General features: G+C 35.4%; 1 protein-coding gene across 1 annotated transcript in view; it reads left to right on the forward strand.

Moving 5' to 3' along the window:
* LOC123551399 (uncharacterized) overlaps positions 1–18,789 on the forward strand; it is an 88,853-nt gene extending 70,064 nt beyond the window's left edge. Inside the window, exons 17-23 of the mRNA XM_053542127.1 lie at positions 3,063–3,250; positions 3,642–3,745; positions 4,632–4,842; positions 5,651–5,866; positions 7,885–8,108; positions 8,787–9,017; positions 10,007–18,789. Of these exons, the coding sequence (XP_053398102.1) occupies positions 3,063–3,250; positions 3,642–3,745; positions 4,632–4,842; positions 5,651–5,866; positions 7,885–8,108; positions 8,787–9,017; positions 10,007–10,172 (1,340 nt within the window). The 3' untranslated portion in view covers positions 10,173–18,789. The remainder of the gene's footprint in view (positions 1–3,062; positions 3,251–3,641; positions 3,746–4,631; positions 4,843–5,650; positions 5,867–7,884; positions 8,109–8,786; positions 9,018–10,006) is intronic.
* Positions 18,790–19,772: the final 983 nt, after the last annotated feature.

A 19,772-nucleotide genomic window follows, 5' to 3' on the forward strand; every position in this document is an offset into this window, starting at 1 on the left:
TCCTGCTCGTTATGCATACTAGAAATTTCCAACACTAATTTATGTTGAATGTTGATCTTGCTCAATTTTAATCATTTCCTGTTTATATTCGTAATTTTCTAAATTTATTTTATCCCCCGCAAAAGGCGGATGGATATAGTTTTGACGTCGTCCGCCCGTCCTTCCGCCCGTCCTTCCGTCATATCTAGAATGTGGTTTAGAATATTTAAATAAAACTTCATATACATATTTATCACGATAGGGAAATGCAGCCTGTCAAGTTTCAGTCAGATTGTCCAAGTAACACAAGAGTAATAACCCTTAGAAATGTCTAGTGTTCTAGAAGTGTTAAAAGCTTTTATGGCCCTTAGAAGTTTATAGGGTACTACAAATATGGCAATTTCTACTTCATAACTTGTGACATATTTGACCTAGAACTATGAAACCTAAAATGAAAATAGATCACCATAATGTGGTAGTGCGTACTCAATTTCGTCAGGATCTCTTCAGTTACTTCAGAGTTATTGCCCTTTAATTGTTTAAAATTCCACATATTTGTACATAACAAACTAACAAATTGGTAGAATTCAGTTAAGTTTCTTTCATTTTTAGCTCACCAGAGCACAAAGTGCTCAAGGTGAGCTATTGTGACCGGTCATTGTCCGGCGTCCATCGGCGTCCGTCGTCCGTCGAGCGTCGTCCGTCAACATTTGCCTTGTGAACACTCTAGAGGCCACATTTGTGACCCAATCTTTATGAAACTTGGTCAGAATGTTTGTCTTGATGATCTCTATGTCCAGTTTTAATCTGGGGTCAAAAACTAGGTCACATGGTTAAATCAAAGGAAAGGTTTGTGAACACTCTAAAGGCAACAGTTGTGACTCAATCTATATGAAACTTGGTCAGAATGTTTGTCTTGATGATCTTTAGGTTAAATTCGAAACTGGGTTATTTGAGGTCATAAACTAGGTTAGAAGGCCAGATCAACTCTGGTGAGCGATATAGGGCCATCATGGCCCTCTTGTTTTCCATGAACATTTATCATCAACATGTGAAGTTGTGTACCCTCACCCGGTCACCCTCACCACCTGGTCACACCCCTCCCCTCTCCATTCCCCAACTCACCCCAGAATTGTTTTCTATCATGCTTTTTTTTTAAATCTTGAATTTTCCATGAATATTTATCAACATGCAAAGTTATACCCTCCCCCAACCTCGCAACTCAACCCAGTCACCCTCCACCACCCCAATCATGCACCCCTGCAACATTTTTTCATCTTTTATTTTCATCAATATTTATTATCAGCATGTGAAGTTTTGTACCCACACCCGGTCTCCTTACCCTCCCCAACCCCAATTTTTTTTTTTAATTTTTCAAACCTTCCATGAATATTTATCAACATGTGAAGTTGTAAACCCTCACCCCCGTCACCACCCAAGTTCCAGATTTCTTACTTGATTGTACTCTCTTAAAGACATCTGTTCTCTTAAGTTCAAATGTAATGAAATTATTTGCTTCTTAGTAACATCCTAAGGTTTTTACCGGATATATTTCTTTGCCATTTCTCAACACAAACCCATTCGGCGGGGAATACCAAATCATCAAATTTGCGTGTTGTTATAGATCTATTCGTTTTCATGGTAGAAATATTTAGTTTTACATCTTTGATTTCTGACAGCAGCCGGTGCTCGAGGGAGCTGCTTGCTGCCAGAATTCTATTTTCACTGTCCTCTGTTACTGGACCTGAGTTTTCTTCTATATCAGCAACAACAACACGTTCTGTTGCAGAGCTGACCAGTAATTCCAGTTTGTAAAAGGACTGGAGAAAGAACCAAAGGTTTTAAAGTTTCAGACATTGGGTCAGCTAATCGGGGTAAACCCACCATAATATGATCATTACAAAAATACAATATATGATGAAAACACAAGAAGCAAACTCTCTGTAGTGAATATCATTGCCCTTGCTAGAAGTCTTATATGCTAAAGAATGTGAATTATTTCACGTGTGGCAATTTCCTGTGTTGACCCCTAAGAAATAACATACTATAATTATAGTATATTAAGTACTATACATGCCCGTATAACTGTCAATCAGTGTAATTCCAGATACTTGCTTAACATTTTCTTTCGATAAAATTTTAATGTTTCTCACAGAACAGTACGATTATTTCATCAAAGGAATGCATTACTGTACTCCAATATGAATAAACAATGCACACCGTTATAACGTACAGCAATAAATGTTAAAAGGGTAGATTTCCCGGAAGTACAGAACACCCCAAACACAGGCATAGAGCCATGCATCACAAAGTAGGCCCACAACAAAAAGATGTTGTAACGGAAAAATATTATAGACGGGTTGCTCCAAAAATTTTAACAAGTTCATTTTAATTATATGCAAAATGCAGAAAAAAGGGAAGGGGTAAGGGATAGATAAAAGGGTCGGAATTTGGGGGGAAAGTGGAACAAGGATGAATATTCAAAAGGGAAAGCCACATTACTTAAAAGCAGTAACCCTACAACGTAAACCACAGCAGTGCAGACATCCACGTACAAAAGACACACACACACACACACACACACACACACGCATACACACAACTAACATACACACAAGTAAGAAAAAAACACTGTGTGACTCTTCTCTCCACAGAGCTATCTGTTTTTATCAAATGCATTGTCATTATACGTCTGATATACGGTCTTAATTGTGTTGTATTTAGAGTATCACTGACACATTCTAGGTCCTATGGCGTCTTTTTTCGGGAAGACACTAGATCCCCATTCGGACATTATTTCAGGTGGTAGAACCAACAACCTGCCGTAAGCCATCTGAAAGGCTTCCTCAAGTAAATACTTCTACAACCAATGCAAGATTTCTAACTCATGTCGGCGAGCGGCATGTCATTCGAAGTCAGTGACATCAATCACCCGATCACCGAGGCACTATATCTAAATAGGCATGGTATTCTCATTGTTGATTAAGTTTGCCTGAATATGTCAAAAACATCTTTAATGCAGTTTTTAGTATAAAACCGTTGTTTTAGAAAACAACATTTACTAACAGTATTTTGTTTTTCAGATGGAATATTGACACTCAGCCAGTCTCTGAACTTTGAACGTATCAATAGCTACATGTTTACGTTCACTGTGAGAGATGACTATCTAACCGGACAGACGGAGAAAACACTGAAAATGGAGGTGACAAACGTAAACGAAGGAAATTCTATAAGTGCTACAACAGTGACCATCACGTTCTCTGAAGATACGGTATCATGTTATTTTAGTCTGTTACACTGATCTGTCTTAGCGAATACAGATATGTAGTATGAACGCGTGGAAGAGTCCTAATGTTATTTTTCTTGCAATAAAACTGTCTATAGTGTGCTTTTTCTTTCAAATACGGGTATCTTAAAAAATTATGCATTTCCATCAAAACCCTTTATTATAGGTTTTACTGCTTATCATGGGCTAATATAGTAAAAACTGAGTTTGTTCAAAAATCAATTTCATTTTGAGTATTTTATCTGTGTTTTGTTTAGTCAGGTTAAAACGGGTCTAAATATAATAATAGGATCATCACCGGTTTTAGTTGGATTTGTTTCAGGGAGTGATAGATTATAGATCCAGTTTTGAATGTAATAATGCCTCTGTTTACCAGGCTGCCAATACAGAACTAACCGATCCTGAATTTACATGCACCGATACGGACGGTGATACAACATCGTATGCGATACACAGTGGTCTCCATAACGACTACTTCAGGTTTCAATTCAAGTTATTGTTAAAATCTCATTTGAAATTTCTATACATCTACTAAAATTGTTGATTTCTGTTGAAAACGAATTATTTCAAACATAATGGGCCTATCAAATTGTCAAGTAAAACATACGTGCTACCCGGGGATCGAACTAAAGACTTCCCGAGCCACAGTTTTGTACACCCAGTATAGACTATACTGAAGCAATTAAGTATTAAAGTGTATAACAGAAACATAAAATAAATAATTTATAATTCCATGACAGTGTTCCCCTGTAGTAAATATAATTACATGGTTTATATTGAATTTCGCTTAAGAGTAGTTTAGCTTCAAATTAGCGTTTTTCATTTCAGAGAACTTGCTTAGCTTTAACTTAAATTTGTTCCTTAAACAATTAGGAAAAATCATGGTTCATTTCAGACAACTTAACTGTAATTTAGATTTGTTCCTTAAACACTTGGGATAAAGCATGGTCATTTTAACATAATTTGTTGAGCTATAATTTTGTTTCTTAAACAGTTCGGATAAAGTATGGTTCGTTTCGGGTAACTTATCTACCACTTACTTTGTTCCTTACACATTGAGATAACGCATGGAACATTTCAGATCTCGCTTATCTATGGCGAAAGATAAAATGATGTGCAATGTACATGTAATTTTATCAAAACAGCCTCCCTCTAACATTTATCATAAATGAAACAAATAAAAAATTTGAAAATAAACATTTAGACTGGTCTTACTTCGAAAATATTCGTTAATTGCTTTTATTGTTGCATTTTGTGTTCCTTTTACGATACGACTGACCGTTAATATAAATACATTCTTAAGGTAGATGCAGTTCTTTTTTTTTACTTGACAGCTGACTTTCATTAAAAACTTACTTTATTTTAGTATTGACAGCAGTACAGGTCGCATCACGCTTGTTAAAGTCTGGGATTTAGAGGATTCTGGCTCGACATTACCATCGTCCACCTCCCTGATAATAAGTTGTACAGATTCAGGTGGTCTAAGCTCTACTATCGCCATTACCGTGAACATTGAAGATGCAAATGACAATGTACCAAACCTGTTAATAGATTCGGGATCTGCATCACCAATATCGGTATTTTTTCTGGTTCATTACCAATATCGATTATCAATAATATGAATATTGAAAAATTATTTTGGTTCATTGCTTGTGACGGTAATTTATTCCGGTTCATCATTTCTATCGGTAATTTATATTGCCTCATTATAGGTACTTTATTCAACGGTGCTTTATTTTTGTTCATTGCTTCTTTAACGGTATTTTATTCTAGTTCATTGCTTGTATCGGTAATTTATTCTGGTTCATTGCTTATATGGTTTATCACAACTGTTGGTGATTTATTCTCGTTCATCGCCAAAATGGGTGATTTTAAGTAAGTAAATAATCAAGAAAATACAGTGCTCTTTTTACAGATGAAAATTGACAAAATATTGTACAAATCTTTTATAGAAAACATTTTTTAAAATAGTAGTAACTTAATTCGTATTCCGTAATAATTTCTTGAATGTTGTTCAAAATTTGAAATTTGAACAAAATTTGAAATAATATCTTTTAAAAGTTTGAAAATATTAATTAAGTGTGTAGTTAAAGTACACGTATTTCTTGAACAAAATTTAATCACAACTTCCTACATAAAACATCTGCATGATGTTCAACGTAATTTGGTGTATATAAAGAACAGTAGTCTGTGAAATATAAAATCAAGAATGAATGTTAACTTAATTGAAACAAACCACTTTACATAACTCCTCACATCAGAATTTGGATTCTATTAGTTTTTATAGTATCTATACAAAATATTTGGATATGCTTCAGCACTTTTTGTTAAAAAATGAAAAAAAACTAAAAAGGCACAACAATTTCATGTATTATGTCGTTTTAGATAAATCCCTCAACATGTCTGTGCAGCGACTTGATGTCATTTAGTGCGAGTGATTTGGACGTTAGCGATGATGGGGACTTTGATTTTGAAATCCTGGGAGAAGGTGTGGGATCTGAATACTTCAGAATGGTGAAAACTGGACCTTCAACGGCTAAACTGAGACTGAAAAAAGCACTTGACTTTAGGAATGATAAAACATTTTCTATAACTGTAAAGGTATTAATTCCCTCGTTACCCTGTCATTCATGTTCAGTTTAATTTCTGAAATATGTTCTTCTGATGGAATTGCTCGAAAACAGCTCAGAAAGTCTTACAGTCGTTATCATGTACATAATAATTCAATTTACCACTTCTTACAAAAACTAGATTCCCATGGGCAACATGTCGAGCCCGCCATCTGTCAAAAGGACTGATCGCGGCATACCTTTCTGTCAAGTTATTTAAGAACATCTCCATCCATGGCTACGTTACAGCCCAGACAAGAGTAACTGCATCAACTTTTGACCTTTGACACCCTAAGTGTGACCTTGACCTTTCAAGTACTTACGCCAGCAAACAATTGTGCCAAGTTATTTAAGAAACTCTGAATCCATGGCTAAGTTACAGCCCGGACAAGGAAAACGGCGCCAAATTTTGACCTTTGACATCTAAGTATGACCTTGACCTTTGAGGTAGGGGTCTGGAAGTTGCACCCAACACTCTGTCTCACTGAGGCAAAGATTTATACCAAATAAAAAAATTGCTTTATGCATGGCAAAGTTACAGCCCGGACAAGCCCTAAAATGACCTTTGACCCCAAGTGTGACCTTGACCTTTTAGATAGGGATCCGTCTCAAAGATGTGAACATTTATGCCAAAGAAAAAAAGATTGTTCCATACTTATCAAAGTTTTGGCCTGGACAAGCTCTAAAATGACCTTTAACCCTAACTGTGACCTTGACCTTTATGATAGGGACCTGGAGTTTGCACCAGACATTGAGTTAAACATTCATGCCAAGCATAAACAAGATTCCTCAATACATGTCAAAGTTATGGCTCAGACAAGATATGACATGACATTTGACCTTCAACTGTTGTGACATTGATCTTTCTTTGAGATAGGAACCTGAGGTTTGCACATGACACTTTGTCTCACTAAGGACAACGTTCATGCCAAATATAAACAAGATTGTTCCATGTATATCAAAGTTATGGTCCGGACAAACAAATCCGGACGCACGGCCGCACTGACGCACGCACCAACAGACGCTTGGACGCACTCACAGACACCGAACAGCTATTTGGACAACTATGTCTGGCTTCCGCAAGCGGGCTCGACAAAAAATCACGTGAACATCTCTAACAGAAAAAAACGTCATTTTAAGACAATTTACCAATGGAAAGTTGCCCTAAGTTAAATACACATCCCTTTTTTGAGACTGTTTTCCAAGATTTCAATCCCTATTGAAGACGAAAGGAAGCAAGGGAAAGGAAATAAATGTCTTATGCATCACCATAATTTGAACAAGACTTACAGCCATGGATAACATATTCCATTTACACTATTTCCAACGAATGACAGGACCTAGTCACAGACATGTCCTTTTTGTACAGAGTCCGTATTTAAATGTCCTAAATTTGTGCCGTTGACAATTACCAAAGAAGAATGTACCTCATTTAATTACATTTCCACATTCCTTAGGCAGTTTCAAGGTAATTTTCTTATGGTTCAGATCATCGTTTTACCAGACACAGTATTACCTGTGTACCTTTTCACCGTTGTTTGTCATATCCCTAATACATAACTAAACATAGCATAAATGTGCAATCTGACTAAAGTACATCTCCTATTACGCTACGCATAGGATCTGAGAACGACCTATTCATAGCCTCGTTCTGACGACCCTTTCGCTAGCCAATCAGAGCTTAACTTACAAAATTTAGCAAATTACCTGTAGCCTTGTCTTTTGATATTTACAATTCTTATGTCGGAATATGTCAGATAGCCGGTTAGCTCAGTCGGTTGGCCACTTGCTTAGCAATCGAGGGGTCCCGAGTTCGAGCCCTGGAATAACTGCACATTTTTCTTACTCTTTGACATTCTAACAAGTCGTCTCATTGGTTAAAATAAAAATAGCAATGCTGGAAATCCAAAATATACAGAAGACGTATGTGAATGGGTCGTTCTCAGATCTTCGTTTAGAAGATCAAGTACTTCAGTCAGATTGCATAAATGTGTAACTTCAGTTTCTTAGGTTTCAGATGGGGAATCTCCGCCGCTGTTCGACGGCGAGACAATAGTTGTGAATTATACAGCGGGTGACCCTGATGAAAGCAAATCGAAGGAAAAAACTAAATGCCTTACCTGCACGAGTACTGGAAAAGTACTCATTGGTGTGCTTGCCGCCGAGGGAGCGATCTGTATTCTGTTTGGTGCCCACATTGTGTGCAATTGCTTTTTTTGTAAAGGGGACATTGTGTGAGTATATGATTCAGGCCTGTTTCTGTACCATTTGATACCGTTTGACTGTCGACAGATACTACACCTAACTTTATATTATATTTTATTGATATTTAAAGAACCAGAAAGCTGAAAAATATCTATATGAGTAAATTACCTAGCCCCTAAATTGACATTCGGCACTTTTAATTTAGATGTTACATTCTTGTTTTACTTCATAAAAACGAAATACTATTTTTTTTTTAATTTTGAAAATTACATAGCAAGAATACTTTTTCACGAAATATTATTTTGTAAAAGTGAAAAAGTATTATTGCGATTTTACGAAATAATCTGTACTTTATTAATAGATATTATATGCAGTTTTATCATGTAAAAACGAGATATTCTTTCGAAAATACAAAATCCTATTGCGGGAAAATGAAATACATTACGAAAATAGTCGTGTTTACCAAATTAAAGAGCAATATCTAAATATTAATATTAATTATTCCGTAAAAACGCAATGCTATTTCGCTATTGCATACTTACAAAATGATAGTTCGTGACAACGAAATAATATTTTGTAAAAACGAACTTATATTTCGTGTTTATGAAATAAAAAAGAATGTACCGTAATATTTTAAACTGAAAGAGTTGAAGGTCACTTAAATTTCGATACTTAGTATTTGAAATTTCTTTTATTTCTTATTATAGTAAAAGACATCGCCTTAACCTGGATAAATCTCACAATCAACGATTCAAACGATTGTCGAAACTGACCAAAGGTTTGACGCCAAGCGCTACAGGCGCCGCTGTAACAACCACAAACGTTATTGAAATGAACAAGATAAGGAAGAACAGCAACAGACGGAGAGAAGAATCCAGCAGTGACTCCAGCAGTTCATCATCTGATGATGATGATCGGATCAGACCGCTTCCAACAAGGTAATAATGAGCTCAGAAACCACCAATTTCAAAAGGTGATTTATATTTTATGTAAACAACCAACAGTATTTTTTCGGAATTCGACTTTTTTTCAAGTGGCAGCAGTAGTTGATGAAACATTTTGTCAACATCAGATACATTTTGATAAAATTACACTTTTATTTAACGTTTTTCACACATCATGCCAACGATATAAACAAGAATAAGCTGTAACGACCAGTACTGGTTATTTAGCTCACGTATACATTGCTACTAATTTCAATTACTTGCCCGATACCACCGCGGATCGAACCCCGCTCAGGGGCTGTTTAATTCGTGTCAACCACTTGGCTTGAGGTAGGCCAGTAATTTTACTAAGGTGCCCGTCAGTATAAGAAATACTGGCTGGAGGGCTATCTTTACCTACCATTTAAGTGTGAAAGTCACCATAAGAACCATTCGGTGAGACTGTGGAGAAAATGTATACATAAACAGTTGGATAAATTTAACCACCTGTTCAATCAAACGTACAGGACAGTTGTAATTGAAAGTCGTAAGTCTTTAGTTTATACTAATCTATTTTAGCTCGATTGTAATCGCAGCTTCTAGCTTATTTGAACCACTCTCGAGTCCGCTTCCTGGAAAAACCAGTGTCATAAGTCTTTAAATACTGTGTGAATAATGGTACATAGTTGAACAAAAAGGAAACATTTGAGATGTTTAGTTATTAGAATGAATGCGAATGTGCTGTTTTGTTCTTCACATCCTTCCAATACCCAGTAGTTCGAAATGTTATGTGATCAATCTAACGGCCGATTAACTTTTAGCATTATATTTCAACAGTAAAACAAATGTATGAGGCAAGGATTTTGGACATCATACCGGTGTTTCCCACCATGACTCATATTTTGAATCAAATTTGAACCGACGGTCAGGTTAATAGCCGGTTTAAGCTTCAAACATGAGCTCTGTTAATTTATCATTTTTCGAAATATTTAATTTCTTTTCAGACTGAATGTTGGCCACAACATGTTCAGACCAGAGAAGCAAAGTAGTGTGGTGAAAACTCCGCAGTCTGTTGGACTTCCATCGCCCATATACAGTTCGAGAGCTGGTTCTATCGCTAGTGGTCAACCCATCTCACCAGGTGGAATCGCTCCTGGCTTTATTGTATAAAAATGCGTTATATGTGACGAATGTTAATTTTTGACGTGTGATTCACTTATTTTTCTTTCACATATTAGGTAATGTGACTACCACTCCACTAGTTCTAATTAAGATGTCGGTTGCTCAGATTCGAATATCGAAAGACTATATATACAGTGATACAGGAACTATATGTCAATCCGATTATGACAAGAATATGAAATTCGAGTTTCTGTGATAAAGTGTAATTTAGTCATGTGATTGTTAGCTCGAATATTCGAATAATAGGTAAAGATATTGGACTCATCCGTGCGTCTGCGTCGGTGTCATCATTTTGATAAGTTTTTGTATGTAAGCTGGTATTTCAGTAACCACTTGTGGGAATAGATTGAAACTTCACACATTTATTCTCTGCACATGATAAACTGACTTACATTGCTCAAGTTCCATAATTCTATTTTGCTTTTTACAAAATTATGCCCCTTTTTCGACTTAGCAGTTTTTGGTTTAAACATATTTTATTTATTTACAAGTCATTACATGAATAATATACAACAACTGAGATAAGGGAATTGGAAAGAATAGCAGTTTTTGGTTTAGTTTTGTATATACGCTGATAGCTTAATTACCTGCGGCCTGGAGGCCGCAGGTATATTGGAATGCAACAAGTAGTGTAGCACATGGAGACTGGGCAATTTCACGTGATTTTTTACAAACATATGATTGGCTAACGCATTTATGGAGCGCCGTTTATGCAATATAAACTGGCATAGATAATTTTTAACGTAAAACTTAATAATAGTAAAAAAAATCACATTTAGATACTATTTTATTTAGCATATTTTGTCTATGAACAGCAATAAACTATGTATTTTATTTTTTTGATGAAATTAATTTTGATTTCGTCAATCTCCGTAATTTTTCGGAAAGGAAACCTGAGATACCACGTGATTTCTTACAGAAATAAAATGTGATTGGCTTATCACATTTATGGAACGCCGTTTATGCAATATAACTTGCATAGATACTTTTTACGTAAAATTATTTAATAATAGTAAAAAAAATCAGGTTAGATACTATTTCATTTAGTATATTTTGTCTATGAACAGCAATAAACTATGTATTTTTTTTTGTTGACACCCATAAGTTACTACTTAGGCTGAGTGGTCAAACATACATCTATAACAGTTTCTGGTCTTTATAAATTTTGGCCGCAGGAAATTTTTCGACTTGTACCCACTATTGAGAACGGATTTAAACTTCACGTACTTGTCCACTGTGATGAGATTACATGCATTGTACAGGTTCTATAACTCTGTTTTGCATTTTACAAAATTGAGCCCTTTTTCGACTTTTAAAAACAAATTCTTTCATCTGAAAAGGCTGTGGAATAGTTGAGCGTTATTTGTTATGTAGATAAAGCAGTTTGTGCTGTGCATTCGCTAGTTTATGCTGGACAATTAATAGTTCGTTATGTGCGTTTTCCAATATATTCGGTACAAATAATAATTTGTCTTGTAGATAAAGCAGTTTGTTGTGTACATTTACTAGTTTGTCCTGTACATTTCTAAGTTTGTGCTGTGTATTCGCTAGTTTGTGCTGTACAATAAACAGTTCGTCATGCGCATTTTCCAATATATTCGGTACAAATCATAGTTTGTTATGTAGATAAAGCAGTTTATTATGTACATTTACTAGTTTGTGCAGTACATCCGCTAGGTTGTGCTGTACAGTTAATAGTTCGTTATGTGCTTTTTCCAATATATTCGGTACAAATCATAATTTGTCTTGTAGATGAAGCAGTCTGTTATGTACATTTAATAGTTTGTTATGTAAATTTTATAGTTTGTGCTGTGCATTCGCTAGTTTGTGCTGTACAATTAATAGTTCGTTATGTGCTTCTTCAAATATATTCGGTACAAATCATAATTTGGCTTGAAGATAAGGCAGTTTGTTATGTACATTTACTAGTTTGTCCTGTACATTTCTTAGTTTGTACTGTATTCGCTAGTTTGCGCTGTACAATTAATAGTTCGTCATGTGCATTTTCCAATATATTCGGTGCAAATCATAATTTGTCTTGTAGGTAAAGCAGTTTGTTATGTACATTTACTTACTAGTTTGTCCTGTACATTTCTTAGTTTGCGCTGTGCATTCGCTAGTTTGTGCTGTACAATTAATAGTATATTCGGTACAAAAAATAATTTGTCTTGTAGATAAAGGTGTTTATTATGTACATTTACTAGTTTGTGGGGTACATTTTTAGGTCACCTCAGCAATGCTCAGGTGAGTTATTCTGATCGCTCGATATCCGGCGTTTTTCAGTCTGTCGTCTGTCTTTCGTCTGTCAACATTTAGCTTGTGTATGCATAGAGGCTATATTTGTCAACTGATCTTCGTGAAATTTTGTCAGAATAATTACCATGATAAAATCTATGAAAAGTTCGAAAATGGGCCATCTGGGGTCAAAAACTAGGTCATAAGGTGAAATCAAAGAAAAACCTTGTGTTGCGATAGAGGCTGTACTTTTCAACTGATCTTTATGAAATTTTGTCAGAATAATAACCTTGATGAATTCTAGGCGGCTGAGTTTGAAAATGGGTTATCTTGGGTGAAAAACTATGTCACAAGGTCAAATAAAAGAAAAACCTTGTGTATGCGATAGGGGCTGTATTTTTCAATTGATCTTCATGAATTTTGGTCAGAATGATGACGTTAATGTAAGCTAGGCCAAATTCGAAAATGGATTATCTTGGGTCAAAAAGCAGGTCACTAGGTCAAATCAAAGAAAAACCTTGTGTATGCGAAAGAGGCTGTATTTTTCAACTGATCTTCATGAAATGTTGTCAGAATGATTACCTTGTTGAAATCTAGGTCAAGTTTGAAAATGGGTTATCTCGGGGTCAGAAACTAAGTCACTAGCTGAAATCAAAGAAAAACCTTGTGTATGCAATAGAGGCTGTATTTTTCGATCGATCGTCATGAATTTTAGTCAGAATGATTGCCTTGATAAAATCTAGGGCAAATTCGAATATGGGTCATCCAGGTCAAAAACTAGGTAACTGTGTTAAATCAAAGAAAAACCTTGTGTATGCAATAGGGGCTGCACTTTACACCGGATCTTCAATTTAATCAGAATGTTTGTCTATATGAAATCTAGGTTAAGTTTGAATATGGGTCATCTAGGGTCAAAAACTAGGTCACCCGGTCAAATTGAAGAAAATACTTGTTTACACTTAAGAGACTACATTTTTGGTCCAATCTAAATGAAATTTGGTCAGAATATTTGTTTCCATGACATCACTAGATCAAACATGTTTACACTGTTATGGTGTGTTTCTCAGGTGAGCGACCTAGGGCCATCTTGACCCTCTTCTTTAGTTTCTGCTGTGCATTCACTAGTTTGTGCTGTCAAGTTAATAGTTCGTCATGTTTTTTTTTTAATTCTCCGACACGAAATCCTAATCCTATGCCAGTTAGCGCTCCCTCCATTTTTGCCGGAGCAGTGTAAGATTATACCTGTGTAAATAAACCGCATAACGAATTGTTTTTCGCACAAGACGAACTGTTATTTCTGCATGACAAATTGACAAGTGGACATGACAAATCATGATATTCACAGACCAAACTGAAAACTGGACAAAACAAACTATTAAATGTACATAGCAAACTGTTTAACCTACATAACAAATTAGGATTTGTACCGAATATATTGGAAAATGCACATGACGAACTATTAATTGTACAGCACAAACTAGGAATGCACAAAACAAACTAAGACATGTACTGCACAAACTAGTAAGTGTACATAACAAACTGCTTTACCTACAAGACAAATTATGATTTGCACCGAATATACTAGAAAATGCACATGACAGACTATTAATTGTACAGCACAATCTTGTGAATGCACAGTACAAACTAAGATAACGTACTGGACAAACTAGTAAATGTGCATAACAAACTGCTTTATCTACATAAAAAATTATGATTTGTACCGAATATATTGGAAATTGCACATGACGAACTATTAATTGTACAGAACAAACTAGTGAATGCACAGCACAAACTAAGAAATGTATTGCACAAACTAGTTAATGTATATAACACACTGCTTTACCTACAAGACAAATTATGATTTGCACCGAATATACTAGAAAATGCACATGACAAACTATTATCTACATAACAAATTATGATTTGTACCGAATATATTGGAAATTGCACATGACGAACTATTAATTGTACAGAACAAACCAGTGAATGCACAACACAAACTAACGAATGTACAGCACAAACTAGTGAATGCACAGCACAAACTAAGAAATGTATTGCACAAACTAGTTAATGTATATAACACACTGCTTTACCTACAAGACAAATTATGATTTGCACCGAATATACTAGAAAATGCACATGACAAACTATTATTTGTACAGCACAATCTAGTGAATGCAAAGCACAATCTGAGAAATGTACTGCACAAACTAGTAAATGTACATAACAAACTGCTTTATCTACATAACAAATTATGATTTGTACCGAATGTATTGGAAATTGCACATGACGATTTATTAATTGTACAGATCAAACTAGTGAATGCACAGCACAAACTAGCGAAGGTACTGCACAAACTAGTAAAATTAATGTACATAACAAACTGCTTTATCTACATAACAAATTATAGTTTTACCGAATATATTGGAAAATGCACATGACAAACTGTTCATTGTACAGCACAAACAAGCGAACTAAGAAATGTACAGGACAAACTAGTAAATGTACATAACAAACTGCTTTATCTACAAGATAATTTGTTGTTACCTAATATGTTGGAAAAAGCACATAACGAACTATTAATTGTAAAGCACAAACTAGCGAATACACAGCACGAACTACTTTATCTACATAGCAAATTATGATTTGTACAGAATATATTGGAAAATGCACATGACGAACTAATAATCATTATGTGAAGGCAGTTTAGGCGTTCCATATATGTTTGCTTGCACATATTTCAAACATACTGTGAAAGGTGCCAAAATGATCTGCACACAGTTATCTGACTTGAAAAAGCTGCGATCCACAACAACATAAATCGTATGTTAACTCACGAAAACATTCATTTTCTTATCTGTCATAAAACGTGAACTCGTACAGTGTTCAAATTAGAATCTACATGTATTAATAAATGCTGTGGACAGGTTATTGTTTGATATTTGTGAAGAAAAAAAAACGAAGCCAAATTTTGCTAGTAACAAATTACACGTCTGTGGACAGAAGGATTTGTAACTTGTCAGCCGTGCTCTGAAAAATTAATGTTATAAAACTCTTTTATTTGAACTTAGCTGTAATTAAGAAAGAATCCTGTGGCTTTCCCTTTTGTTGGTCTTTCCTAAATTATTCAAACGTAGACAGAAGGAAGGTGATTTTGACTAGAACGACTTCACCGGCTGGAATATTCTGGAAACATTATTTTTCTTGGGTATGAAAGTTCGTTGTTTTCGCCAAAAATTTACAAAATTTCAGAAATGCTTAAACAGCGGATGAAGAAAACGCACTATAGAATTAAAACGAGTCGGTGATCTGTGCCTTTCTTCTCTTGTTTCTCTTAGAAACTAATGTTCTTCAAGCTCAAGCTCAAGCTCACATAGTATGAAAAAATCTTAACGGCAGAAAAAACAAGAGCTGTCAGTGGACAGCGCGCTCGATTATTCTCAGTGCTTGATAGTATAATATAAGCTATGAGTAAAACTTTAACATTACAATAAGCATATCCTAAGTCGAAAAGAGGCCATAATTCAGTCTAAATGCTTGACAGAATTGCCTCCTCCTTTTTACAGACATGGGTCATGATGGTTAACAAGTATGCAAAATATGAAAGCAATATCTCAATGGACTTTGAAAATATTTGGGGTGGTACGCAAACTTTAACACTTATTCGAAGTCGAAAAGGGGCCATAATTCATTCAAAATGCTTGATAGAGTTGCCTTCTCCTTTTTACAGACTGGGGTCATGATGGTAAACAAGTATGCAAAATATGAAAGCAATATCTCATGGACTTTGAAAATATTTGGGGTGGTATGCAAACTTTAACATTTATTCTAAGTCGAAAAGGGGCCATAATTCAGTCAAAATGCTTGATAGAGTTGCCTTCTCCTTTTTACAGACTGGAGTCATGATGGTTAACAAGTATGCAAAATATGAAAGCAATATTTCAATGGACTTTGAAAATATTTTGGGTGGTACGCAAACTTTAACATTTATTCTAAGTCGAAAAGGGACCATAATTCAGTCAAAATGCTTGATAGAGTTGCCGCCTCCTTTTTACAGACTGGGGTCATGATGGTAAACAAGTATGCAAACTATGAAAGCAATATCTCAATGGACTTTGAAAATATTTAGGGTGGTACGCAAACTTTAACACTTATTCGAAGTCGAAAAGGGACCATAATTCAGTCAAAATGCTTGACAGAGTTGCCTCTTCCTTTATACAGACTGGGGTCGTGATGGTAAACAAGTATGCAAAATATGAAAGCAATATCTCAATGGACTTTGAAAATATTTGGGGTGGTACGCAAACTTTAACATTTATTCTAAGTCGAAAAGGGGCCATAATTCAGTCAAAATGCTTGATAGAGTTGCCTCCTCCTTTATACAGACTGGGGTCATGATGGTAAAGAATATCTCAATGGACTTTGAAAATATTTTGGGTGGTACGCAAACTTTAACATTTATTCTAAGTCGAAAAGGGGCCATAATTCAGTCAAAATGCTTGATAGAGTTGCCTTCTACTTTTTACAGACTGGGGTCATGATGGTAAACAAGTATGCAAAATATGAAAGCAATATCTCATGGACTTTGAAAATATTTGGGGTGGTACGCAAACTTTAACATTTATTCTAAGTCGAAAAGGGGCCATAATTCAGTCAAAATGCTTGATAGAGTTGCCTTCTCCTTTTTACAGACTGGAGTCATGATGGTTAACAAGTATGCAAAATATGAAAGCAATATTTCAGTGGACTTTGAAAATATTTTGGGTGGTACGCAAACTTTAACATTTATTCTAAGTCGAAAAGGGGCCATAATTCAGTCAAAATGCTTGATAGAGTTGCCTTCTCCTTTTTACAGACTGGGGTCATGATGGTAAACAAGTATGCAAAATATGAAAGCAATATCTCATGGACTTTGAAAATATTTGGGGTGGTACGCAAACTTTAACATTTATTCTAAGTCGAAAAGGGGCCATAATTCAGTCAAAATGCTTGATAGAGTTGCCTTCTCCTTTTTACAGACTGGAGTCATGATGGTTAACAAGTATGCAAAATATGAAAGCAATATTTCAATGGACTTTGAAAATATTTTGGGTGGTACGCAAACTTTAACATTTATTCTAAGTCGAAAAGGGGCCATAATTCAGTCAAAATGCTTGACAGAGTTGCCGCCTCCTTTATACAGACTGGGGTCGTGATGGTAAACAAGTATGCAAAATATGAAAGCAATATCTCAATGGACTTTGAAAATATTTGGGGTGGTACGCAAACTTTAACATTTATTCTAAGTCGAAAAGGGGCCATAATTCAGTCAAAATGCTTGATAGAGTTGCCTCCTCCTTTATACAGACTGGGGTCATGATGGTAAAGAATATCTCAATGGACTTTGAAAATATTTGGGGTGGTACGAAAACTTTAACATTTATGTGACGCTCACGCTAACGCTAACGCCGACTCCGGGGCGAGTAGGATAGCTCCGCTATTCTTCGAATAGTCGAGCTAAAAACGGTCCTACATCCTTAAGCTGCTAAAAATAGTACATTTCGATTTGCCATTCTACATGTTGTATGTTTGCTAGAAAGGCTGATTGACCGGTTGTGTGAAAATCCTACTTAAAGAGTTTTGAAACTCCATATTGATGAGAATGGTATAATTTACACTGTCGCCGTATGAGGAAGACGGGTTTTCTTTGCTCTTGAATCTTACTATAATAACTCTGTAATTTGTGTTGAGCTAGCATGATTGTGCTGAAAATTGGATATAATGGATATGAATGTACTTTGCATCTGAGTGTGCTTCTATGTTGCGGTAGCTTCAGTGATTCAGTGGACTGCATCCAATGAAATTTTTGATAATTTTCTTCATGAATTTACATCAGACATTAGCTGTCGTTCACCTGTAAAAGTATACCTACACTAGAGATCAGTTACTGGATATTGGATCTATGGTATCGAACAATAGCGGATTTGGAAAACTATATAGACTCTGCGGCATATAGAATTATAAAGTTACACAATTTATCCTGTAACAAGAAACCGCATAGATGTAACAAGTTGGTAAAAGTAAAGTAATTCCTCAGCAAAATGGTGTCAACTTTAAAAATTTGATATACATATACCCTAAGAAATGCAATTAGTACAAAAATAAACGCGAACATGTATCTTGCATTACTCTGAACTGTAAATCTGTTGTGAACAAAGATGATTGTATGGGCCAATACCTCATGGATGAGAGAATAGATTTCGCTCTTTTGATTGAAACTTAGTACTCGGACGAATAACAGCATCAGTTTGAAACTTCTAACTTGAACCAGAATGGATATGAATTAAGCGTAACTAATAGAAACAAGAGGGCCAAGATGGCCCTAGGTCGCTCACCTGAGAAACACACCATAACAGTGTAAACATGTTTGACCTGGTTATTTCATGGAAACAAATATTCTGGCCAATTTTCATTAAAATTGGACCACAGATGTGGTCTCTTGAGTTTAAACAAATATTTTCTTAGATATGACCTAGTGACCTAGTTTTTGACCCAAGATGACCCATATTCAAACTTTTTATCAAGGCAATCATTCTGACCAATTTCCATGAAGATCAATTGAATACAGTCTCGCATACACAAGGTTTTTCTTTGATTTGACCTAGTGACCTACTTTTTGACTCCAGATGACCCGTATTCAAGCTCGACCTAGATTTCATCAGGGCAATCATTCTGACATAAATTATGAAGATCAAAAAAAATACAGCCTCTATCGCATACACAAGGTTTTTCTTTGATTTGACCTAGTGACCTGGGTTTTTTTATCCCAGATAACCCATATTCGAACTTGACCTAGATTCCATCGAGGCAATCATTCTGACTAAATTTCATGAAGATCAATTGAAAAATACAGCCTCTATCACATACACAATATTTTTCTTTAATTTGACTTATTGACCTAATTTTTGACCCCAGATGACCCATTTTCAAACTCAACCTAAATCTTATCAAGGTAATCATTTTGACCAAAATTCATAAGATCAATTGAAAAATACAGCTTCTATCGCATACACAATGTTTTTCTTTGATTTGACATAGTGGCTTAGTTTTTGACCCCAGATGACCCATATTCAAACAACCTAGATTTCATCAAAGCAATCATTCCGACCAAATTTCATGAAGATCAATTGAAAAATACAGCCTAGTGCCTAGTTTTGACCTCAAATGACCCATATTTGAACTTGACCTCGATTCCATCAAGGCAATCGTTCTGACCAAATTTCATGAAGATCAATTGAAAAATAGTCTCTATCGCATACACAAGGTTTTTTCTTTGATTTGAACTAGTGACCTACTTTTTGACCCCAGATGACC

This window comes from Mercenaria mercenaria, chromosome 4, assembly GCF_021730395.1.
Source record: "Mercenaria mercenaria strain notata chromosome 4, MADL_Memer_1, whole genome shotgun sequence".
NCBI lineage: Eukaryota > Metazoa > Mollusca > Bivalvia > Venerida > Veneridae > Mercenaria > Mercenaria mercenaria.